Source organism: Eptesicus fuscus, chromosome 8 (genome assembly GCF_027574615.1).
Source record: "Eptesicus fuscus isolate TK198812 chromosome 8, DD_ASM_mEF_20220401, whole genome shotgun sequence".
NCBI classification, from domain to species: Eukaryota; Metazoa; Chordata; class Mammalia; order Chiroptera; family Vespertilionidae; genus Eptesicus; species Eptesicus fuscus.
The window spans coordinates 15,321,616-15,348,251 of NC_072480.1; the positions used below are offsets into that span (position 1 = coordinate 15,321,616).

Below are 26,636 nucleotides of genomic sequence, written 5' to 3' on the forward strand. Positions count from 1 at the left end.
AGGGCAATGATTGACACATAATAAGTGCTCACTAAATATGTCTTAAACTCTAAAATGATACATGACTTACACATTTGAGGACAGCAAGTAGAAAGAAGAGAAGTGTTAGAAGGGAGTGAAGTAACCTGAAAAGAGAATGCCGGGATAAATTATGACAGAGATTGAGCAACAGTCTATAAGTTTTTCTTCCAATTGGAGAGAGCAGCAAACACACAACTTCTATTGCCATAAGAACTACAATTGAAGTAATCTATTCATTTTAAGCTTTAGGTGTGTGTGTTTCTTCCCTTTTACGTAATTGGACTAGGATCAGCTATTTCATAGTGAGGGCCTAGAATCCTTAAGTTACTGATTCACTGAAGTGCATTAAAAACTGTAAATCTACATTTAAAATTAATGGATTTTTCTTGAAAAATTGGACCTTTGGCAAGACTGGCCCATAGTCCAATATGGACACAGTGGTCTGAAGCCTTTAAATGGGCCTGTGTTTATGAACAGGCCACACCTCACCACTGGCAAAACAAATGCCCAGACATAGCCTGGCCACCAAAGGTCTCTGAATTCATGACCCCTGAACACCTGGTTTTATAAGGCCCCTTTGTTGTTGTTGTTGTTGTTGTTTTGTTGTTGTTAGTTTTTTTTTTTTTTTAACTTTTGACAGCTTTTTATTGTAAGACCCTAACATAAAAGCAAGCTGAGGAAGAGGGGATAGAGGAAGGTGGGGACCCTCCCCCAGACTCTACTCTGATTCCCATAAACATCAAGGAGAAAGATAGGAATCCTGAAAGGAAAACCAAGTAAATACTGAACAACCAGGCTAGGGTCTGCTCCACACCTGGATCCTATGTCAGAACCAAGGACTAGGAAAGGAAGAAGGGACACCCTCTATTTGCCAGATGTCTGCCCAAGTTCACCAGCCCGGCCTGCCTCAAGCCTCCAGGAGCTTCCCCAGGAAGCGGAGGTTGAGGATCTTGAACTGTTCATCGAGGTCCATGTGGACGATGCCATCCTCACCATCAATGCTCAGCAGGACTCCTGTGGCTTTCCGATCCTCGCCCAGGATGACCTTCACCTTGTTGTTCTTGGTGGGGGTGATGGGCTCCATGTGCTCACTGGAGGTGCTGACAACCTTCTCACTGTCCTTCAGGTACACAGAACACATGCGTCCCATGACACTGCGGATGACCTCCGTCTGCCCCACCACTTGCGTATACAGATAGGTGTCCCGCACTTTCACCTGGATGTCAGTGGTTACCCAATCACTAGAGTTCTGCTCAAAGCCTGAGCCTGGTGTATGTGCGTTGTAGCCACCAGGGGAGGAAGGCCCCTTTGTTTTTAAAGAACGTCTTCTTTAATCTCTTTATAGTTTTATTTCTACCAACTTTTGAATGACCCGTCATTTGGATTGTACTATAACATTGCATATCTGCTTATATTTGCCAGAGATTCTGAAACTGAATTATTTTACATATAATCAAAGAAGCTCACCTGTTCTAGAAAGCAACTCTCTATTAGTGTTATGGATCCAAATTTCCCTTGATCGTTCCTCCAAGGGGAGATGCTTGACTGCTTCCTGGAAGCTGAAGATTAAGGGTGGTGATTCAGGGTTGGGGACACTGAAATGCAGGAACTGCCAGAGTGAAAGTTGCAGAATCGGGCTTTGATGAATGATGAAGAAACTGAAAGATGCTAGAGCACTAATTTGTTCAAGTATTTATTGAGGGTGCCAAACACTGTTTTGACACAAGGGATTTAACAATAAACCAGCCAATGTCACTTGCTTTCATTGAGCTTAATTCTCGTGTAGTAAACCAAATAACACACGCATATATTACATACATACACATGTACATGTCAGGTGGAAATAAATGCTATTTATAAAACCAAAGCGCAGCCAGGAACAGCCACTAAGGGTGGCTGCTATTTTGGGGACTCGAGACCTCTCCCGCCTCCTCCCAATCCGGTTCGAGATGCCACCTCCAGGGAAGCTCCTCCCACGTCCCCGCCCAGAGGCGGTCTTGGGGGCGGAGCTTCGAGCCCAGCCTCCAGAAGCGCGCGCGCTTGCGGTTCCCGGCATTCCCTCGTGCTGTCAAGCCCAGAATTAACCCCCGCCGGGCCGTGGCATGCTGGGAACTGTAGTATCCGTCTGCACCTCAGCGTCGCCGGGAAGCAGTAAAAGCCACTGGCTCCATTGCTGGGCCTTAACCAGCAGCACGAGGCCTGGGGAAGCGGGGGGCGGGGGGCGGGGGGCTGGGGTCATCCCGTAACACCAGGCACATCCAGCCAGGAGAGCGCCCAGGCCCTGGGGCCGCCCCGGGCACGTGACAGCAGCCTCCCCGGGCGCGCTCGGTGTCTCAGCGCCGGTCCCGCCCCGCCCCGCCCCGCCCCACCCGGCAGTCGGCCTGCGCCGGCCCTGGCGCTGCTGCCACCTCGCGCTCGGAGGCGTCACGGAACGTGCTCTCCCCCCCTCCCCCTCCCCCTCCCTCGCCCTCCCGCGCTCCTCCACCTCCCCCTCCCGCACTGAGGCTCGCCGCCGCCGCAGGAGTAGCCGCCGCCGGAGCCGCGCGCAGCCATGGCCGAGAACCCTGGCCTGGAGAACCACCGCATCAAGAGCTTTAAGAACAAGGGCCGCGATGTGGAAGTGAGTGTGCTTCCTCGGTCTGGGTCCGCCTGGCCGCGCCGGCCCCGCGGCGGCGGGGAAGGGCGGGGGGCCGGCGCCGGGATAGCGCTCGCCGGCTCGCGGTGGGTCAGAGTTGGCCGCCGCCTCCCGTCCCCGGGCCCAGGGCTGGGCGGAGCGGAGCGGGCGCCGGCACAGGCGCCGGCTGCAGCCGCCCCTCTGGAGCCGCGGGCGCGCGGGCCGGGAAATGCCGTGGTTTTCGGCCCCGTCACGCGGGCGCGGCCTGCTGCCTGCGCGGGAGGGATGTGGAGCTGAGGCGGGGTCCGCCGGCGGGGGGCCTCGCGGGTCCGAGATGCCGCCGCCCGGGTCCGTCGACCGCGCCGCCGAGGGGGGGTGGCCGCGGCTCGCGCCCGTGGCCGGCGGTGCCTCCCGCAGGCGCAGCCCCCTCGGCGCCTCCCGCGCGGCCGCACATGGAGCCTCGGCTCTGCGGGTCCCCGCGCCTACCTTCTGCGAGCTGGGCCCCGGCGGGCGGTGGCGCCCGCAGAGGGGGGTGGGGACCAGCCGGGTAACTGCCTGGTTGGAGGGTGGGGGGTGGGGGAGGGTGGGATGCGCCAGGACCATTTTCTTAGGTCCCGTATTCCAGAGCTGTCCTTTGGACCAGTCGTGCTGAGCGGTTCCAGCTCGTCCTCCCGTTGCCGCCGGCATTGGGAGCCAGCTGAAGGTGGACAATAGTTTACCATCCATTGTGTCGAGGCTTTAGGAGAGACATTGTTTCGACCCCCGTTTGCAGGACCTGTTTCCGTAGCATTTCTTGTTTGTAATGGGGGTGCACTTAGGGTTATTTCTTGGACGTGTTTTACTGAAATGAGTTGAACACATGGGTTTATACGGCCTTGTAGGTGCCTCTTGCTCCAAGCTGGTGGAATTTCGATGTGGTTACAAAACTGTCAACATTAATGTGGTCACTCAGTTCGTTGCTACCCAGCATGTTGCCATTGTCTCATTCAGGTGACAGAAGCAGGTACTGTTTGCAAACTCGATTTATTAAGGCAGCGCTAGAGGTCTCTTTGCAGCTGCTAAAAGCATTGGGATAGAATGCACAAACTTCATTGGGACTGTGACCTCCGGATTTGTTAGGGGGAAGTCGTTTTAAGTTCACAGCCTCCTTTTCTAGTACTAGGTGGCATGATTTGCAGTTTTGTCATTCTTGCTAAGGGCCAGTGTGAATGAGAAATGCATTTTATTCTCTCTTAAGAAAATATACCATTCAGTGTAGAAAACAGACAAAACTCAGGCCATTTTTTTTCAGAGCTACAAATTTACATACTAATTGGAAAAAAACTGAGGAAATACTGAGGAATTCACATTTGAATGAGACAGATATAGGTCATCTGTCTCTGTCCAGGTCATGATTGTTAATTTTGTGAGAAATACTTCTAAGCAAAAGGAAAAATTATGAATAGCAGCAAGAAATTTTGGAACTGCCTCCTGTTAATCGGTCCACTTGATGATAGGAATTAATTTTGAACTTTCTCTGTCAGTAATTGTTCTTGAAGCTTACCCCTATTATAAAGCAGAACTTACATAGTTTGAAAAATACCCATATTGTTTATACAAAATTCTTTCCTCTTGAATATTGAGACAGGTTTTTGTCTTATTATTTGCCCCTATTTTGTTCTGGGAGCTCAGCGATACCTAGTAAAAACTCCTGCACATCATAGATACATAATACATACTTACTGATGGCCAGAATGTAACCAGTGACTTCTAGATTAATGACTGCTAACTAAGCCTTTCAATCTGAAAATATTAGTCACAACAACATCACATTTCCCAGGATACATACATTAGGATAACTAAGGCATGAAATAACAGGTATTCAAATGGTAGTTCTATGTGGTAGACACTATACTAAGGCTTTATGATACCTCATTTAATCCTTATAACAACTTTATGAGCTAGGTATAGCATTATCCCCACTTTACAGGATGAAATTACTTTAGGTGGGGAAACTCAAGTATGCACCCTGCACAAGGTCACAGTGTGGACATTCATTCACTAATTGTCTTTTGGGTATCTAACAATGTCAAGTCTTGGAGAAACCAAAGGGAATAAAATTGAGCCTGTATCTCAAGGAGTTTACAGTTCAGTAGGAGTGATAGAAAAGTAAACTGATAATTACAGTGCAGTTCATCAATATGTGTATTCTGAGAATGCATAAGAAAAACTTAACTTGGAGCTGAATGGTCAAGGGAGATGTTCTAGTTGATTCCTAGTGGATGAATGGAAGTGAGTAGATGCTGAAGGTGAAAGAATGTTGGCCCTGAAAAAGGAGAGGGCCAACAAGAGGCGTTCCAGACTTAAGGAAGCAGTACTTGAAGTGTCCTGGGAGATTGTAGTAAGACTGCTGAGAGAGAAGGGAGTGCTAGAGATGTAACTAAAGGGTAATCTAGAGTCAGATCTGATTAAATGCCTTTATTATGGATTTAGGTATAACTAAACCTAGACACCATACCGAATTTAGTCTTCCATTTGAAATTATATTACATTCAAAACTTATACTGTAGCTCTATGACTAAGTAGTTGAGGTTATCAGGCTGTTTCAAAATAGTGAAATACACATTGATGAGATAACATTCCTACTTTTTCATGTATAGTGTAGATGAAAGATAAGACATTGTAAATTATACAACCAGCTGATATACAAAAAAGATGCTAGGTGGAAGAATGAAAGACATACTTTCTAAAGAAAATAAAAGTGTAGAGTTATACCAAGGAATTGTGAGTGTGGAGAGGTAATTTCATAGTCATTCAGTCAGGAATGGCTTCATAGAAGAGAGGTTGGTGACTTTTGTAGGAAGTATGCCCTAAACTTGAACAGGGCACATGAGAAATTAGTGAATAAAGATCTGTTGAACTATTAGATAGTTCAGGTGAAAAAAGAAGAGATGAAACTGGTGATCTGAGAATATGTCTCTGGCAAAGAGTTGCTTAGAACTTCTTGATAGGGAGATCTGAAGGAATTTATTTTAGAGTAGACGGTATAATATGATTAGAACAATGGGAAAAGGTGATGCAGTCATATCTAGAATTCTGGAGTCATAGTGGTGTTATCCTGTATATAATGAGGAATTTTCTAAAAAAATTGAGGCAGGGGATGGTCATGGTCATACCATGGAATGAAGATTTGCATCTCCTCCTACTGTTTCTCCTGTCTCTTCCTCTTCTGGTAAAGCTCACAGAAGACAAAGAGAATAAAGATGATCCTGAAATTTATAGGGGAGGGAGTAATTATCACTGATAGCAGTTTGAAACTTGCATAGGGGGAATGGATTTTGTAGCTAAATCTAGGAAACACAAAGTGAAAATAATTACTTTTATTTGGTCTGGAATGTGTGTTTTAATACCAGACATTTTCATGTAAGGCATTGGTTCTTAGGCTTTTTTCTTTTTTAAAAAATATTTAAAACTTCAAAACATATTTGTAGAAAAGTACACAAAACAAATGTTCCATTTAAGACTTAAGTATTCACTTATAACTCAGACATTTAGATAACCACCATCTAGGTCAACTTTTTCTTTCTTGTACCTGTATACCTCAAGGATGTGATATTTTCATCAGTAATGATAACTAATAATAATTTTTAAAAATCTTAACTATTTTTACTGTTTACAATGTACCTACACCAAGTGCTTTAGATGTATTATGTCTTCACAACAATCCTATGAAATATATACTATTGTTAACTACATTTAGAAGGAAACTTGAGGCCTACAATTCTTAAGTTACTAGCCCTAAATCACAGGGTAGTAAGTAGAGCCTAGACTTACAGTGAAGTAGCATGACACTAAAGCCAGAACTCTTACTCACTGTGTTAAACTGTCCACTGAGCGGAGCCTAAGACTTGACCTACGTGAAAGTTAATTAATGGAGAAAATATGTAAGAAAGTTTGAATATATCACAGAAATTCCAATTTTGACATTTTAAAACCTTGCTAATAAAAATGTTTGACATCTTATTTATCATTTGATTTATTTGCCTTTCTTTTTCTTTTTACTCTTTTTTTAACTTTAATAAATCTTTATTGTTCAGATTGTTACAATTGTTTCTCCTTTTTCCCCCCATAGCTCCCCTCCACCTCATTCCCACCCCACCCTCTGCTCTTACCTCCCCCTCACTGTCCTCATCCATAGGTGTACGATTTTTGTCCAGTCTCTTCCCGCACGTCCCACACGCCTTGCCCCCTGAGAATTATCAATCCACTCCCTTTCTATGCCCCTGATTCTATTATATTCACCAGTTTATTCTGTTCCTCAGATTTTTAATTCACTTGATTTTTAGATTCACTTGATAGGTATGTATTTGTTGTTCATAATTTTTATCTTTACTTTTTTTTCTTCTTCCTCTTCTTCAAGAATACCTTTCAGCATCTATATATATAAAAGCCTAATATGCAAAGTGTCCCCTCGAGAGTTCAACCGAGAGACCAGGAGTTCAGTTGCTCGCTATGATGTGTGCTGACCACCAGAGGGAAGCATGGAATGAAGGAAGGCTCTGGTCAGCAGCCAGCAGCTGGGGAAGAAAGGCCCTGGCCTGCAGCCGGAAGGCACCGATTGGCCCTGATCGCCGGCCAGCCTTAGGGACCCTACCCGTGCACGAATTTCGTGCACAGGGCCTCTAGTTTCATATAATACTGGTTTGGTGGTGGTGAACTCTAGCTTTTTCTTATCTGTGAAGCTCTTTATCTGACCTTCTATTCTGAATGATAAATTTGCTGGGTAGAGTAATCTTGGTTGTAGGTTCTTGCTATTCATCACTTTGAATATTTCTTGCCACTCCCATCTGGCTTGCATAGTTTCTGTTGAGAAATCAGCTGACAGTTGTATGGGTGCTCCCTTGTAGGTAACTGTTTTTCTCTTGCTGCTTTTAATATTCTCTCTTTGTCTTTTGCTCTTGGCATTTTAATTATGATGTGTCTTGGTGTGGTCCTCTTTGGATTCCTTTTGTTTGGGGTTGTGTGTGCTTCCTGGACTTGTAAGTCTATTTCTTTCACCAGGTGGGGGAAGTTTTCTGTCATTATTTCTTCAAATATGTTTTCAGTATCTTGTTCTCTCTCTTCCTCTGGCACCCCCATAATTCAGATGTTGGTATGCTTAAAGTTGTCCCAGAGGCTTCTTACACTATCTTCACATTTTTGGGTTCTTTTTTCTTTTTGCTTTTCTGGTTGAGTGTTTTTTGCTTCTTTGTATTTCAGATCTTTGACTTGATTCTTGCGTTCCTCTAGTCTGCTGTTGGGTTTCTGTATAATATTTTTTATTTCAGTCAGTGTATGTTTAATTTCTAGTTGGTCCTTTTTCATATCCTTGAGGGTCTCGTTAAATTTATTGGCCTTTCTAGGAAATTCTTGAAAAACCTTATAACCATGGTTTTGAATTCTATATCCAGTCGTTTGTTTTCCTCCATTTCTTTCGTTTGTGATCTGTTACTTTGTCTCCACATTTTTGCTGCTTCCCTGAGTAGGTAGGGTAGCTTTGTGTGCTAGGTGTCCTATATGGGCCAGTGGGTCGGCCTCCCAGTTACCTGAGGTGGACACTTTTGGTGCACCCCTTTATGGTTTGTGTGTACAGCCTTGTTGTAGTTAAGTCTTGATTGTTGGTGTCACTGGGAGGAATTGACCCCAGGCCAATTGGCTGTGAGGACCCGCTTTGTCTATAATGGAAGAACTGCTGTACTGGAGACACGCTTATGGGGCAGGACTTGTTTCCGTGGGGCTTTGGTGCTCACTGAGTCTGCCTCTTGAATGTGTCACTTATGGATGTGAGTAGTTGAAATCTGGTGTCGTCTCTCACTGACCACTAGATACACTAGCTTCTGGATCTCCAATGGGGTGCAGGTCAGCTACTGTCTGAGGCCACCCAGCAGGAGCTACAGCAAGAACTACAGTTTTCTCCTTTTTGCTTGGGGTTTGGAGGTTTTGGAGGTTTTGGAGCTGTCTGACCAGAGCTGCAGTTTGTTAGGTTAAGCTGCAATAGGGCAGGCCATTTATATGCAAAAGCAGCTGCGTGGAGCGTGGGTGGGTTTGTAGATTGTGCGGGGCGGGGTCTCAGGGAGTCACTAGGCTAGAGTGTGGCAAACAGTGATGGCTGCCAGTCAGCCGTCTCTGCGTCTCCACGTTTCCAAGTCCCCGCATCCCGCACCCCAGCACAGTAAACAATGATTGCTGGGTGCAGCTCTGCAAGAAAGCCACCCTCACTTTCCAACCCGATGGCAGACAGTCCAGCTTCTCCCCGTAGGAGTTTGGGTCTCCAGCGTCTCCCCAGAAACTGGAGTTCAGAGTAATCGGGAGCTTGTCTCCCTTCGGGTTGAAAAAAGCAGGGCACCCAGTCACCCACCGCCAGCCCGATTCGCGCGCCTCCGTACCTCCGCTTTTCAGCGCTTGTGCACGTCTCAATGCTCTTTTCTCTTTCCTTCTAGTTGTAGAACTTCCACTCAGCCAGCTTTCCCATAGTTCTGGGTGATAGACGTTTTGTCTTTTAGTTGTAGTTTTGAAATTCTTGTGCAAGGCAGCAACAATTGTTTACCAATAGTGTTTACCTATGCCGCCACCTTGGTTTTCCCTCTTTTTACTCTTGCAAACGTTCCTTATTAGTTAGGATCCAATTGGTTAGTTTCAATGAAAAATAGTAACCCATATTCTTGGGCTTAACACATAAACTTTATCCTGTAGTTTCTAATACTGGCTGTATATATATGTATATATTTTCTCATTTGCAGATTCAACTAGCACTAGAAAACCTGCTTCTCTCTCTGGAACCTCTGTTGGTAGAGGGTACTATCTAATAGTTCAAGTTTAAAAATTTATCCTTGACTCCCTTCCTTCACTTTTCTGTATTAGTCAGCCCTCATATTTTTATTTTTGTTGCCAACCTTACTACCACTGCCCTAAGTTAGGCCCCTGTCATTCCCACTCATACAAGGGTGATTAGTACACCTGGTTTTCTTGTCTCTGGTATCTTCCTGCCTCAGTGTATCTTGTGGATTGATCTTTCTGAAATCTTCGTGTGTAATTTTCCTGGTAAGATTATTCCCATTGCCTTCAGGATAAAATTAAAAGTCCTTAGCATACCACACATAATTCCACAAAAGGCCCTATTTTTTCTACTTCACCTACCCCTACCACTTTTCCTTATAGCTCCTTTGTGCCAGCCATGATGTAGTATTTGAGATGGTGAAGTAACCAGCACAATTTCCTCTCCATGCCTCTGTACATGCTTTTCACCTATATACCTTCTTTTGCCATCTTTTCAGTGGGGCTCACTCTGGCAGACTCAAATTCCTTCATCTATCTCTGGAACACCAAGATCACAATTCTGCTAAATCATGCCAATCTATTAAGTTTTCCATAGGACCTTTCCTGGTTGACTAATAACATACCTATTACTATTAGTTCCTTTTCTTTTCCTTCTCTAATAATTTCCTCAGTAAATTTTCCTTTGCCTCTTTGGGATAAATTGCTGTGATGTACAATAAATTTTATGTGTGTATAGCTGTTAAAATATGTGGGCGCTATCAAGAAGCTCACTGAGGGTAGGGACCTTGGGCTGTGACTGATGTTAGTTACCAATTATAAAATTTAATAAATACTCTTTGAGTAGAGAAACTAGATAGTATACTTGAAAACTCTCTACATTTGGGAGTGAAAAGCACACTATTATTCTAAGATATTAATAATTTTTTGGGTGTTGACCAGGGGTCCTCAAACTTTTTAAACAGGGGGCCAGTTCACTGTCCCTCAGACTGTTGGAGGGCCGGACTATAGTTTAAAAAAAAACTATGAACAAATTCCTATGCACACTGCATATATCTTATTTTGAATTAAAAAAACAAAACGGCAAAAACACCCACATGTGGCCCACGGGCCATAGTTCGAGGACGCCTGGTATTGACTTTATGGCAGTGAGTGATACTGTTGCCAAGCCCTCCTTTGACAGTCTTTTCTGCTGTGATGTATTTCTGTAACATGAACTAATTCATTCTTGAATGGTTAAGAGGAATGATGTTGGTCAATGCAAAATTCATTTTGGTTCCTATTTAATTCTTACCAGCACATCGATTGTTTAGCACTCCCAAGTAGGAGCGTTTGAACACGAACAATTGAAGGACAGGAACACACAGCTGAACCCAAGCAAGCCCAGCAGCATGAACAATTGCCCATTCACTCATGTTCTACCTCTTGGCTTCATTTAACCATATGTTCGTCTAAAGGTGCTTATTGCCGCAGCTGTCCTTTGTATTTTCTCTTTCTTCCTGATTTTGCAGAACATGAAAATTTTTAGGAATCTATATGCCATATAGCAGGTACACTATGATGTTTTAACAGCATATAATCTTTTCTATTTCATTGATTACTCTTTTTCAGTTGGTTTTGCCAACTCTTCTTCCTGTGCGTTGAGTGTGGGATTCTTGGGATTCTTGTCTGTGACTCCCCTGTATAGACCATTTTTCTTGCCCACATCAGCAGCTCCCTTAGTTTTAACCATCATTTCTGGGGGGAGGGAGGAATTTAAATCTGTTTTAATCTGCTATAAATTAATCACATGAGCATCACATCAGTTTGTCAAGCTCAGAGTGTTTAAAGTTATGTTCTCCTTTTTTGTTGTTGTTTATGGCATCATTTGCACTGTGAACTGAACTTGAAACTTGAGAGGTTTCTTGGACTCCTTCCTCATCTTCCACATTCAGTCAGATGCTAGTCATGTATCTTGAATCTCTGTGCTGTCTGGATTTTGGCCCTGCCTCTCTATTCCACTGCCTCCAGCCTACTTTCAACCTTTATCACCGGGCAGTTTAAAAGTTGCCTCCAAAGTGGTATTTTCCCTCCAATTTATAAGATTTTTCAGTGAGCCTGATAACTGATTATTTCTCCGGAGTCAACTTCCTCCCCCCACCCTCCATACCCCTTTAAGCTCTAGCAACACTGAACTTCTTATATGCTTATATATAATCTGGAATCCCGCCCTCCTCTGCTTGCCAATGCTATTTCTATTCTCAGAGCTATTCTGCTGACTGAATATCCTTCCCTGCCTCTTGTTGCCTGGCTAATTTCCTACCCCTCTTAAATACTTAACTCTGTGAGAAACCTTTCTGAGTCCCCTTCATTCTCCCAGGTTGAGTTAGGTACTCTTCCTCATTCCTGGAAAAACTCTTGAGTATATCTTTCTCATTATAGTTGTGATAAGATGTGTTAATTATGTTTTACCTGTTTCTCCTCCTACATTGTGAGCTTTTTGAAGACAAAAGCTGTATATCCCCATTGCTTATTTCCTAGTACAGCGGCTGGAACAAAGTAAGCACTAAAATATTTTTTTTAGTATTTTTTAAAAATTGATTTCAGAGATGAAGGGAGAGAGAGATAGAAATATCAATGAGAGAGAATCATTGATCGGCTGCCTCCTGCACGCCCCACACTGGGGATTGAGCTGGCAACCTGGGCATGTACCCTGACTGGTAATTGAACCAGGACCTCCTGGTTCATAGGTCGACACTCCACCATTGAGCCATGCTGGTTGGACTAAAATATTTTTTTTAAAAAAAATATATATATTTTATTGATATTTTACAGAGAGGAAGGGAGAGGGATAGAGAGTTAGAAACATCGATGAGAGAGAAACATCGATCAGCTGCCTCCTGTGCACTCCCTACTGGGTATGTGCCTGCAACCAAGGTACATGCCCTTGACCGGAATTGAACCTGGGACCCTTGAGTCCACAGGCTGACGCTCTATCCACTGAGCCAAACTGGTTAGGGCTAAAATATTTCTTGAATAAATAAATCCATACCAGAACTATATTTTTGAAGTGACACATTTAATCTTTTAGTGCTTTTTCCTACTGCTTCCCAAATCTAGTCTAAACTTTTTATTATGATAGGTAAAATATTAGATTAAGACACATGCATAGTGAAATATTTTTATAATTTTCTTGATTTTAATCATAAAAATGTTCTAATATATAGAAAAAATAAGGAGAATAATATATTAGCCCATATACATACACTTAGATTTAATAAGTCATAATTTGCTGTATTTGCTTATCATTTGTTCATCTGAATATAGCAGATATGGCATTTTACTTCTGAAGACTTAAGGTTCTTCTCTAAATTATAAGAATGTGTTCTTGCATAAATTTCACATCACCCCAGCACAATAATTTCTTAATAACATCTAATCCAGTCCATATTTAAATTTCTCTAGTTGAACCTTAATTATTGTTGTTGTTTTTGTTTTGCTTTTGTTTTGTTTTTACGTTTTGTCTTTAGAAGCATGATTAAACAAGATCAGATCACATTTCTTTATGTTGTCTGTCTCCTTTAATCTAGAACAGGCTCCTCCCACCATTTCTTTAATTGTAGTAAAATATAAAATTTACCATTTTATGTATTTTAAGGGTACAGTTCTGTGGCATTAAGTACATTCACATTGTTGTGTAACCAGCATCACTCTCCATCTATAGAACTTTTTCATCTTCCCCAACTAAAACTGTCTCCATTAAACAGTAAGTGCATTCTCCTTCCCCTTCGGCCAGGCAGTTTCCCTTCTTCTTCTTCTTCTTTTTTTTTTTTTTTTTTGTCTTTATGAATTTAACTACTCTAGGAACCTCATATAAGTAGAATCACATAATATTTGTCTTTTTGTGACTGGCTTATTTCACTTACCATAATGTCTTCCAGGTTCATCCATTTGTAGCATGTGTCAAAATTTTCTTCCTTTTTATGGCTGAACTTATTCAATTACATGTATATACCACATTCTATTTATCCATTTATTCGTTGATGGATAATTGGGTTGCTTCCACCTTTTGGCTACCATTTTTTAAATGCTATCACTTTGTGATGAGGTCAGTGTTCTTAAATGAAGTTGAATCACATGAAGTTGTCATTTTTGAGGTTCAAAACAGGCAAGTATCAGCAATTTCATATGGTTCAATCAAATAGAATGAATGTCCTACTTACTGAATCTGTCCATTTCTTTGTGGTGTGTCTTAACTTGTTTCTCCTATTTCTTATCACCCTCTTGATTTTCTGTAGACTGGAGGTTTAGTTTTAAAAGCTGGACTATCTTTAGTTAAATACTTCAATTGGTGATGCGGTGTACTTCAGAATATATCCCAATAGTAATGCTAAGATTGATGAGAGGGTTCAGATGATAAAGAATAGTTTAACAGTCATGTTGTCAAAGTTACTGTATTTGATGGAATGTATTTGAATTATTTGTTGAAATGTGATATAGACAGGCTAACATCTGAGGTGAAAAAAAGTAACCTGACTTCTTGGAATCTAGTAAAGGAGTTAGAAAATGTATCTACTAGTAGAAAATGCAACTTCAAAGTCAATGGCATTCTCTTTCCATGACTGACACAATTCCTAAATTGACTTTTTGTTTTTGTAGTGTAAGATTTGGCTAATATTCTCATTTCCAAATCTATTTCTTTAATTTGAAGGTAAAGCAACATTAAAAATAAAAGGAGGATGTAGCTGTATTTTGTGGCAGTTTTTTTTTTTATTGATTTTTTTTTTTACAGAGAGGAAGGGAGAGGGATAGAGAGTTAGAAACATCGATGGGAGAGAAACATCGATCAGCTGCCTCCTGCACAACCCCCACTGGGGATGCGCCCGCAACCAAGGCACATGCCCTTGACCGGAATCGAACCCGGGACCCTTGAGTCCACAGGCCGACGCTCTATCCACTGAGCCAAACCGGCTTCGGCAGTTGTGGCAGTTTTGAAAATTTTGTCAGATCCCAACATTAACAATTGAAATATGATATGTCTAGCCACCATGGCTCAGTGGTTGAGAGTTGACCTAAGAACCAAGAGATCACAGTTTGATTCCCAGTCAGGGCACATGTGGGCTTGATCCCCAGTGTGGGGCATATAAGAGGCAGCCGATCAATGATTCTCTCTCATCATTGATGTTTCTATCTCTCTATTCCTCTCCCTTCCTCTCTGAAATCTATCTCTCTATATAAAAGCCCAGCTACCTTTACGGTAGACCGGTCACTATGACGCGCACTGGCCACCAGGGTGCAGACGCTCAATGCAGGTGCTGCCCCCTGGTGGTCAATGCACTCCCACAATGGGAGTGCTGTCAAAGTTACTGTATTTGATGGAATGTATTTGAATTATTTGTTGAAATGTGATATAGACAGGCTAACATCTGAGGTGAAAAAAAAGTAACCTGACTTTTTTTAACAGAAGCCCGGCTCATGGCTGGCAAGCACAGCAGTGGTGGAGGGAGCCTCTTCCGCCACTGTGGCAGCGCTAAGGAGTGGCGAGCCAAGCAGTAAGGAGTGAGCAGGTGGGCGGTTAGGAGCGAGCAGGCGGGCAGTTAGGAGCAAGGGGTCCCAGATTGCGAGAGGGATGTCAGACATCACCCAAGGGATCCTGGATTGAGATAGGGTGCAGGTGGGCTGAGGCACCTCCCACCCCCTTCCCCCCACCCCGCTGTACATGAATTTCATGCATCGGGCTGCTAGTAAAAATATATATATTTTTTAAAAAGTTAAAAATAAATCATGACTATATTTACTTGAAATTTATTCTGAATGGTTGAGTTTTCTGGGTTATACGTTTACTTGTTTATATAACAAATTTTATTTTGAAATGCCAATGTTTCTGAAAATGTCCTATACATTTCTCTGCCTTCTTAAATAGAATATAATTTAGAAAAATAACAATTATATTCTATTTAAGAAGAGAATCACCATATGCATATAGATGTTGGTTTTTGCTTTTACTTAAGTCATGCCTTCAGGATTTTAGATTTGTCAGAATTTTGTCCTTAATTTCTGTGCTTGTGGAGTTTTTGCTCTTCATAGGTTTTCTGCCTGTTCTTCCCTTGCTCTTAGTGTGTCGGTGTTCTCTTTGTTACTGTCAGCATGTTTACTTGTAGTAGCTCCTCTCTTTTCTTTTAATTTGTTGCTTCATGTATCCTGGATAACAGATTTACTAAACACTTATTTAGCATTTGCTATGTGCCAGGCAGACATTGTTAATGCCAAAGATTAGAAATATAAATAATATTGTCCTTCCTGTAGGGAAATTCATTAAGTGGAAGAGACTGATACCTAAGCATATGCTTAGTGTACAGCATAAGTTCTATAATACAGTTACATAATTTGCAAAGTACTATGAGAGATTGGAGAAAGGGAGCAACTAAGTGTACCTGGAGAAATTGAGAAAGGTTACACAGATCTCACTTAAACTAGGTATTTTTTAAAATATATTTTTATTGATTTCAGAGAGGAAGAGAAAGATAGAAACATCAATGATGAGAATCATTGATTGGCTGCCTCCTGCATGCCCCACACTGGGGATCGAGCCTGCAACCCAGGCCTATGCCCTGACTGGGAATTGAACCATGACTTTCTGGTTCATAGGTTGACGCTCAACCTCTGAGCCACACCGGCTGGGCTGTCATGGAGTCTTAAAGGCATGATGTGTTCAAGCAACAGTTAATATGGTGACATTACATCCATTCTCACTTCTTTTGGAAACGGCATTCTGACTTGGTCTTTGGAAGCTGCTTTTCTGCCATTGGATAACTCTTGGTGGTATTTTTATTTTATTGATTTTTAGAGAGAGGAAGACAGAGAGAGAAACATTGGTAGGCTGCCTTCCACGTGCACCCTGACCGGGGATTGAACTGCAACTTGGGTATGTGCTCTGACTGAGAATTGAATCCACCACCTTTTGGTGTATAGGACAGTGCTCCAACCAGCTGAGCCACACCAGCCAGGGCTCTTGGTGGGATTTTTAATCTTAATTTTTAACTCCTGCATCTGGTTAATTAAGGTGTCTCACCCTTTCTGGATAACACAGATTAGATCAATCAAATGCTGAACCTGGCATTTTAATCTTGAGTGAGCTAATAAGTGATTCATCCTGGCAGAAGTGCTATGAAGAAATCTTTCATTAATTCCTGATATCTAGACCTGTGGAGTTACCTTCATCCTGATTTTTTTTTTCCCATAGGTCTGATTCTTTAGCTTTTCCTTTGGTTCTTTGAATTGCTCTATATTCTTCCAATAAATCTTCCTACCCTCCTCCCCTTGTTTCTTAAATTAATTGAAGTCTGTTTTTATTGTTTGCAACATAACTCTGAGGTGATTGTCCTGTTTTGCCCAGGACTTTCAGTGTCCAAACCAGGAAATCCTGGGCAAACCTTAACAAGTTGGTCACTTTACTGTAATTGAAACAGTTTGGGAGTAAAGATAATGAATTTTGGGAACCATTAATTTCAGTATACAGCTGAAAATAACGTGTGCAGAACTAATTTGTTTGTTATTTCGCTCAGCAGTTATTTGAATTCTGAACTAAGTGTGGAAGGTAAAAAGTGAAAATGATAACCAATAATTGTCACACACTTAATATGTGCAAGGCACTCTGCTTATAAAAATAATGTTTAATAATCCTCACAAAAATAGCCATTATACAGATGAAGAAAATGAGTTAAGTAATTTGCTTATTAAGAACGTAAACTAGAAAAAGGCAGAACTGACATTTAGTCCTAGATTTCCTCCTTTAAAACCCTGTGCCCTTAATAGCCATTCTCCTACTCTGCCTCAGGGCTCCTTCTCAAGTATTGGAAATGATGTGAAAGCAACGAAATATTCACTATATTGGAATTGTGTAGAGAGTACAGTGGGCAACAGGGAGAGACTCAGCATGGGTGAGTCAGGGAAGGCTTCATGGAGATGGTTGTGCTTAAGCTGAAAGTAGAAAAATATCTAGATATTTCTTTGGTAGTAAGTCTTAGGTGGGCCTGGAAGTAAGAGACAGCATGATATGTCTGGGGAACTAAAGTAATTCAGTGTCTACTACAGGTGGAGTAATTGGAAAGTTGGATAGGATAGGTAGGGACCAGATTGTGAAAAACCTCTGGGGAAAATTTTAGATAGGGAAGTGAGTTTTGTTCATTAGAACTATTATTTTGGCCCTGGCTGGTTTGGCTCAGTGGATAGAGCATTGGCCTGTGGACTGAAAGGTCCCGGGTTTGATTCCGGTCAAGGGCACATGCCTGGGTTTCAGGCTCGATCCCCAGTAGGGGGCATGCCAATCAATGATTCTCTCTCATCATTGATGTTTCTATCTCTCTGCCTTTCCCTTCCTCTCTGAAATCAATAAAAATATATATTTTTTAAAAAGAGCTATTGCTTTGCTTGTATCATAGCAGATGGGTTGGTGCGGGTGAAAGCAGCCATAGACAATAGGCAAACAAATGGGTGTGACTGTTCCTAAGCTTTATTTACAAAATCAGGTGTAGGACTAGATTTGGCTTACAAGCTGGATTTGGCTCAGTCCATAGTTTGCTTACCCCGTTCTAGGATGTTGTGGACATTAGTGAAGATTTGGAAAATAGTTCACGAAATGATTAGAGCAGTTAGGATGATAGTATAAATGAGGGTTTATGGGAATAATAAGAAAAGAGGACTAGGGGATCCCTTTCACATCATTTTAGGGGATTAGTGAAAATTCCACTGAAGAAGGAGCCTGTAGGAAGCTTACAGCAAAGTAGTGTCAGAACTTAGGGCAGGAGGGTTTCCCAAAAGAAGGGCAAGAATTGCAATATCAAACCCTGCAGAAAGGAGAGGTATAATGAGGACCTAAAATAAGCCATTCATTGTATTTGGCAATTGGGGACCATTGAGAAGTGGAAAACCCAGAAAGTGGTGGAGGCTGGAAGCTAGGTATGATGGGGTAAGGAGGAAACCAGTCAGTGGAAACTGAATTTAAAAGTTGATAATTATAGGAAGGAGGGACCACTGGTTAGCTTGAGAAGGAGGTAGGGTGAAAAGGAGGGTTTTTGTTGTTTCTTATTTCTTTAGAAGGGTGGGATTAACTACTGTTTGTAGGCTAAATTAAAGAAACCAGAGCAAAAGAGACTTAAAGACCTGGCTAGAAAAGGAATAAATGATTGAGCGTAGGGTAACTGAGGAACTGTTAGGGAATTGAAGTAAGAGATAAAAGTTGTGGTTAGTTTTGAAGGAGTCTCAGGTGGAAAAGGCTTGGAGAAGTACAGACAGATGTGAGGTTGGGCTGCAGTAGGGTAGGGAAAGTGAAACAGATTGTGTCTATCTCTTCACTTACTAATTTTCTATTCTACTTTAATTTGAAAGTTAAATATATTTTTAAAGGGAAGAGAAGATGAAAATATAAATCATGATTCTAAATAAGTTCATTTCAGCATTCAGATATTTGTAAGTTTTAGGGAGAACGTTTATAAACTGGTAATTCCCAATTAAGGCTATTATATTTTTTAATGATAAAACGCAAATATACCCCTGAATGAGAATAACTTCTTATTGACTTAAGTCCTTTATAGAAGTGACAGTAATTTAAAATGTTTCCTCACTCCCCTTGCACAGTTTAAAGTTACTGTCATGGACTATGGTTGGTAGCAATAGTGCGGTTTTCAGTTATGCGTTGAGTTCTGGAAACACTAGTTTTGCTTGGAATAAAGGAATTGATACTTGAATGTTAAAGTTGTATAGGGCTGGACATTTGCTTTTGTTCTCTAAATTTAGTGAATGTGGGCTAATACAAACAAACATCTTTATGTATCTTTTTGAGCTTTTTGAAATGTTGGGAAAGTGGAATGTTTGAGAGACTTGGAGTTAAGGTAATCCAGTTTTGGAATACAAAAGAGAAAAATACATGGGCTATAGGCTATGATTATGATCTCTTTCTTTAAGGGGCATTTAATCTAATGGGGCTTGCTTTTTTCCCTTTTGTTTTCTTCTTTTTTTTTTTTTTTACAGATACTGATAACTTGATTCTAAAATTCATATGGACTTGCAAGGGATCCCTCAAATCGCCAAAACATTATTGAAAAAGAACAAAGTTGGAGAACTCATACTTAACAATTTCAAAAGTTACTACAAACCAACAGTAATCAAGATTGCACAGTACTGGCATAAGAATAGACATATAGGCCTATGAAGTAGACTAAAAAAATCTAGAAATAAATTCTTACATTTACAATGATTTTTTTTATAGGTCAGTTGATTTTCAATGAAGGTGCCCAACAGGGCAACAAGGAAAGAATAGTCTTTTTAAGAAATGGTGCTGGGACAACTGGATATCTACATCATACAAAGTTGACCAAAGACCTGACTATAAGAACTAAAACTATAAAAGTCTCAGAAAAAAACAGAGGTGTAGATCTTCATTACCTCAGATTAGGCAGTGTTTTCTTGGTATGACACTAAATGCCCAAGTGACAAAAGAAAATATCTACATTGGACTTCATCAAAATTAGAACCTTTTTTGTTTCAAAAGACATTACCAAGAAAGTGAAAAGGCAACCTACAAATGGAAGAAAATATTTGCAAATCATATCCTATATAATAAAAGGCTAATATGCAAATCGACCAAATGGCAGAACGACTGGTCGCTATGATGCGCACTGACCACCAGAGGGCAGACACTCAACAAAGGAGCTGCCCCCTGGTGGTTAGTGCACACCCACAGGGGGCGCACTGCTCATCCAGAAGCCCTGAGCTCGGCTCACGGCTGGCGAGTGCAGCGGCAGTGGCGGGAGCTTCTCCTGCCTCCGCGGCAGCGCTAAGGATGTCCGACTGACAGCTTAGGCCCGCTCCCCTCAGAGAGAGGGCCTAAGCTGGCAGTCGGACATCCCCTGAGGGCTCCCGGACTGGGAGACGGTGCAGGCCAAGCTGAGGGACTCCCTCAGTGCACGAATGTCGAATGTCGTACACCAGGCCTCTAGTATTTCATAAAGGATATGTATCTAGTATACATAAAGAATTATAACTCAACAGTAAAAAAAGACAAATGATTCAATTTAAAAATGGACAAAGGACTTGAACAGATAGCTCTCTAAAGAAATTATGCAAATAGTCATCAAGCACATGAAAAGATCCCCAACATTATCGATCATTAGGGAAATACAGATCAAAAGCACAATGAGATATCACTTAATACCAACTAGGATGGCTAAAACAAACAAACAAACAAACAGGTAATAACAAGTGTTGGGTAGGATATGTAGAGATTGGAACCTTTCTGTACTGGTGGGATGTAAGATAGTTTAGCCACTTTGGAAAACAGTATGGTAGTTCTCTCAAAATTAATCCACTGGGGGGTGAGGTGGTCCTAGAACCAATATTAATCATAGAGTTGCCATATGACCCAGCAGTTTTACTCTTATGTGTATACTCAAGAGATATGAAACATATGTACACAAATGTTTATAGTTGTTTGTTCATAATAGCCAAAAAGTGGAAACAACCCAAGTATCCATCAGTTGATTAATGGATAAATAAAATGTGGTATATCTTTACAGTGGAATACAGTTGACCCTTGAACAATGTGAGGGCTAATGATGCCGATATCGCACACAATTGATAATTCATTTATAACTTTTGACTTCCCAAAAACTTTATTCATCCTTTGGTATCTTCAGGGGATTAGTTCTAGGACCACCTCACCACCCCTCCCCCCCCCCCCCCCCCCAGTGGATACCAAAATTCGAAGATGCTCAAGTCCCTTATATAAAATATAAAGGGTATAAATTAATGCATACTAGTTGGCTCTCTGTATCACAGGTTCTCGGCCCTGGTGGAAAAGATTGTTTTCATTCATAGTTGTTTGAATTCATGGATGGGATACAGAGGGCTGACTGTATATTTATTGGGCAAGTTTAAGTGGACAAGGGTAGTGTATTATTCATCATTAAAAACAAATTAGGTAATGGTGGTAGGTACACCACTCTGTATTAAAACACAATGAATTTGTACTTTAAATGAATGAATTTTATGGTAGTGAATTATATCTGAATAAAACTGTTATTAAAAGAAAAAGGTAAATTATACCTAATACTAGCACAAATTAACTAATGAAAGAATTTTCAGAATGGAAAAATAAGAGTTCTGGCTTCTAGTCATGATGTGCAGTACCTTACACAGAATTACATAACAATTCGAAGACCTGGACAAAATATATTAAATTTTTCATTGAAAGGCACTGGGAAGTGATCAAAAGCAGACAGAAACTAGAGGGGGAGCCTATTCTTATAACTAATAAAATTCATGAGTTGAAGAGTTTTTGTCTGAGGATCTTTCTTAATCCTCCCACTTCTTGGAACAGAAGGCTATAGCCTTATTGGCTTGCTTATCAGTACAGAGTTCCAGGCTGACAAGGTAGGGGAGAAATCCGGGAAAATTAGGAGCTGCAAAGGGAGTGAGTCTTAAAATTTGCATGTAAGATCTGCCCAAATGTTTGGCACTCTGACATACTGTGCCTTAACTGGTGGCGGTGGTGATAGAGGATGTATGTGTTTAAAACTTCTTTAAGTTTTTTAAAGGAATCCCGTTGTAAAGTTATTTATAAAGTGAAAAATCTCACATCCCTCCTCACTTTTTAAAATTCTAGTTGATGTCTACAACTATAGATGCAATGGAATTGGAATATTTTTTTTGAGGAGGTAAAAGAGATTTTCATTTTTTTTCTATTAGGTTTACTTTTAAACTTTCCCACCCCTGCTATATATTTTAAATTGTAGCTAGCAGACCAGTGGGACTTACAGAAAAGGAGGTTTAAAGTTTTCTATTCATTCTTAATTTCCCATACTAGGCAAGAACTTGTATATCAAAATAATGCTTGGCTTCCATTCAGATAGCAAATTTAATATAATGTTCTGCTATTTAGATTCTAAGTTGTTTGTGTTTTTGAAAGAGCAATATTTGTAAGTTTTAAGCTCATAAGCTATATTTGTGAGAAAAAAAAGGCACTTAAGAAATGTCATCTCTTCTGGAAAATCCCTCTAACATTCTCAGAGGCAGAACTAGTTGGTGCTTCCAGTGATTACACACAATTTAACCCATACTTAAAGTATAGAAAAGATTAAAGAACAAACTAGCCAACACTGGTCCAAATTGGAATATGTCTTTTAGTTGGATAAAATCTAGAATTTATGGTTCCTGTTCAGCTAGAAAGCCCTTTTTGGTCTATTCTAAGCCTGGAAGTTGTTCTCGTCTCAGTATACAGGCAAGAGGCTGGCTATTAATGGCCTTCCATCATAAAAACTCAGTGGACAGGAGAAGTAATAGAATTTAAAATACAGGTTGCAATCTGTAGAGAAGGAAAATGAACATTGATGACTACCTACTTTGTTACACAAATTGTGCTAGGTGCTTTTGTTAAGGTTTATCTCACTTAACTTTTTGCGTAGTTGAATATCCTACTTTTAAAGAGTGCTATTATCTACAGATAAAGTAAAAACAGTAGATGAAGCAAAATCAATGAGGAAAATGATGAGCTGAGTTTTGAATATGTCAAGAAATTTGTGGAATTTTCTGGGGAATAATCCAGGAGACACTTCAGCTCAGGAAAGTGATCTGGGCCTAAAGTTTTAACCTACTTAAAATTTCCAGGGTGGTTGGACTTGCAGAATATGCCCAAATCTGTTTATTTACAAATACAGCGTTTATTTAAAGGATACTGGCTAAGGGGAGCTTTAGTGGAAGGGATGATTCAATCTGATATTTGAAAGTTACTGTCCACATTTGCTGCCTTTTCTTCTCAGAAACTAAGCTTTCTTGCATATTCTCTCCCTGCCCGCATCACACATCTTATTCATTTTTATGGGTAGCAGCTTAAATTTTTTTTTAGTCGTGCATATAGTCTGTCATCATCTGGTATGTATAATTTAACTTCATTTTTAATTAATTTGATATTTATTTGAAGTTTTATCCTTGATTGAAGTCTTCACATACAGTTAATACTGTTGTAATAGTTTATCACAAAAAGAAATAGTTAATTAATCAGGACTATGGTACTGGCATAAGGACAGGCATATATAGATCAATGGAGTAGAATTGAGAATCCAGAAATAAACTTTTACATTTATAGTAAATTGATTTTCAACAAGGGTGCCAAAGCAATTCACAGGTAAAAATAATCTTTAACAAATGGTATTGGGACAACTGAACTGGTGGATATCTTCATGCAAAGGAATAAAGTTGGGCCCGTACCTTACACTATATAAAATTAACTCAAAATGGATCAAAGAACTAAATGTAAGAGCTAACATATTAAAAATGCTAGGAGACCACACACACAAAAAAAAGTGTAAATCTTTATTACCTTGGAGTAAGCAGTAGTTTCTTAGGGACAACATCAAAAGCACAAGCATCCACATAAAAATAGACATACTGGATTTCATTAAAATTAAAAATGTTTTTGCTTCAAAGGATATCACCCAGAAAGTGAAAAGAAACTCATAGAATTGAAGGAAGTACTTTCAAATATTTGATAAGGGAGTTGTATTCAGAATATATAAAGGACTCTTAAAACTAATAAAAAGACAATTCAGAAATAAGCAATTGACTGGAAAAGACATTTCTCTGGAGAAGATACACAAATGGCCAATAAGCATGTGGAAAGATGCTGAATATCATTGATCATTAAGGAAATGCAAATCAAAACCACAATGAGATGCCCCTTCACGAAACCCATGAGGATGGCTAAAATAATAATAACAGATAACAACAAGTATTGGTGAGGAAGTATGTGGTGAAAGTAAAACCCCATCATTGTTTGTGGGATTGTAAAATGCTAAAGCCACTTGGTAAAATAGTTTGGCAGCCTCAGAAAGCCATTTGAATTACCATATGACCCAGTAATTTCATACCTAGCTATATACCCAAAAGAATAAAAGCATATGTGCCCACAAAATTTATTCATAGTAACATCTTACTAATAAAAGCCTAGGTGGTCCTCACGCCATCACAAGATGGCTGCACGCACGGCGAAGGCAGGGTTCCCACGGTCTCACACACGCACCATGGGTGCGGGGCCCGGCAGCTGCTCCACGCAGCTTCCACCGGGTTCCTGTGGCCCGTGCGCTGCGGGGCGGGACCCCCGGCTCTGGCCTACCTCTTTGAGACAATCCATCGAGGAACCCCGGGGGTGGGTGGGGCCTACCTCTTTGGGGTGATCGATAGTGGGGCTCCCGTACTGTGAGAGGGCACAGACCAACCTGGGGGATCCCCCCCTCTAAGTGCATGAATTTTGTACACCGGGCCTCTAGTTATTTATAATAGTCAAAAAATAGAAATGATCCAGATGTCTCTCATCTGATAATTGGATAAGTAAAATGTATTCAGTAATAAAAATGAAGTACTGATAAAAGATAACAACATGGATGAACCTTGAATAATTGCTAAGATCATACAATCACAAAAAACACATATAGTATGATCCCATTTATATGACTCCAGAAGAGGCAAATATATGGGAGCTTGGCAAGAATGGGAGAGGGGTGACTGCTAAAGGATACAAGGTGGTTTTGTGTTTTTTTTGTAATGAAAATACTCTAAAACTGATTTTGATGATGGTTGCATATCTCTGTAAATATGCTGAATACTATTGCATCATACACTTAAAATGGGTAAATTGTATAGCATGTGAATTATGTCTTAAACCTGTTATAATACCAAAAAAATATATGAGAGTAATGGTTCTACTGTGATATATTGACAAATCACAACCTAGACTACATACAGGTAGGCAAAACAATATGCTGTACTATTTTAAACACCAGGTACCAACATTTCTCTATAATTAAAGATTAAGTAGATATTAAATATACATATATTGTTTATATCCTTACTGAAAAATTACTCATCATTGCATGTTTCAGAATTCATCAGAAACAAATCCTAATGATCTAGTTTTTAATATGTAGTTATCAGTTAAAGCCATGGAAATATGTGTGATATCCTAGAAAGGGTTTGTAGAGTGAGAAATGAATAGGCCTATAGGGCTATAGACAGAACATAGAGAAGAACAGCATGCATGTATGAAGGAAGAAAGCCAAAGAGGATGGTATTGTGGAAGTCAAGGAGGTGAGAATGAATAGTTAACAGTGTTTTCTGGTAAAGATGCCACATAAGGATAGTGTTCAATGAATAGAAGTTTGCTGCTGATCTTGGGAAGATCAATCAATGTCCATGGAATTTTGGATAGGAATGGGCTAAATGAATGGAAGTGAAGACAGTATAGACTACTCTTTCAATAATGTTGGCTAAGGAGGACAATAGAAGAAAATGTAGGTTGAGGAAAGGCTTCAAAAAAATAAGATAAAAGAGAATTGAGGTTACTTACGATGAATAGAAATAGAGGTTGAAAATGGGAGAGGGAACACAAGAAGCAAGACCTCAGAAAAGATGAGAGCCAAGATAGCCGTCTCTTGCACTGCCTTTGACAGAATGGAAGTAGACGGGATGTTTGAGGCTGCAGGTTATTGGGGATAGGATTGGTAAGATTTGGAAAAATGACAGGAAGTTGCTACTATCTGATGCTTTCTGTTTTCTTAATAAATAGGGAGCTTGAGAGCCGTAGCCTTTGATATAAAATCTAGGGAAGCCTGGAAAGATTTACGAGTTTTGGGAGTTTACTTGACATTAGAGACCTAGAATCAGTTAATACCCATAATAGAGGTTGAGTCTTTCTTTCTCTCTCCGCCCCCCACCCTCCCCTTTGCAGCATTTAGCAGCCCAGGTTTTGGAATGAGAATTGAAGTGACCCAAGGTTAGCCATTGCTAAGGCAATACGATGGAAGCACAGGGGGCAGAAGTATTGAAGCACAAGGACTGTGTAAGAAGGAAACAAAAACAAGAAGGGGTTGATAAGTTGAGAGAAAATCAAGGAGGTAAGGTATTAAAGTAATCTTTGTAGACCGAAGTCAATCTGTGGAATGGCTAATTAATGGGAAATTGTTTAATGCCATAATTGGATCTAGGGAGAGTTTTGCTGTTAGAGTCAGAGATTCCTAAAATTAGAGAACATTGATACATGTTGTTTAAGGGAAAATCTACCTATTTCATATTAAAATGTTGAACATTTCAAAGTTTTTGAATGAAATGTAAAGCATTCAAAATTTATCCTAGTTAGACTGGTCAGCCTCTTGAACTGGGTTGTTTGAAGGGGATGTTAAAG

The 26,636-nt window shown here is 40.5% G+C and overlaps 1 protein-coding gene across 1 annotated transcript in view; it reads left to right on the top strand.

Moving 5' to 3' along the window:
• The first annotated feature begins 2,486 nt into the window (after positions 1 to 2,486).
• KPNA3 (karyopherin subunit alpha 3) overlaps positions 2,487 to 26,636 on the top strand; it is a 124,818-nt gene continuing 100,668 nt past the window's right edge. The window contains exon 1 of the mRNA XM_008152083.3: positions 2,487 to 2,641. Coding sequence (XP_008150305.1) covers positions 2,573 to 2,641 — 69 coding nt within the window. The 5' untranslated portion in view covers positions 2,487 to 2,572. The remainder of the gene's footprint in view (positions 2,642 to 26,636) is intronic.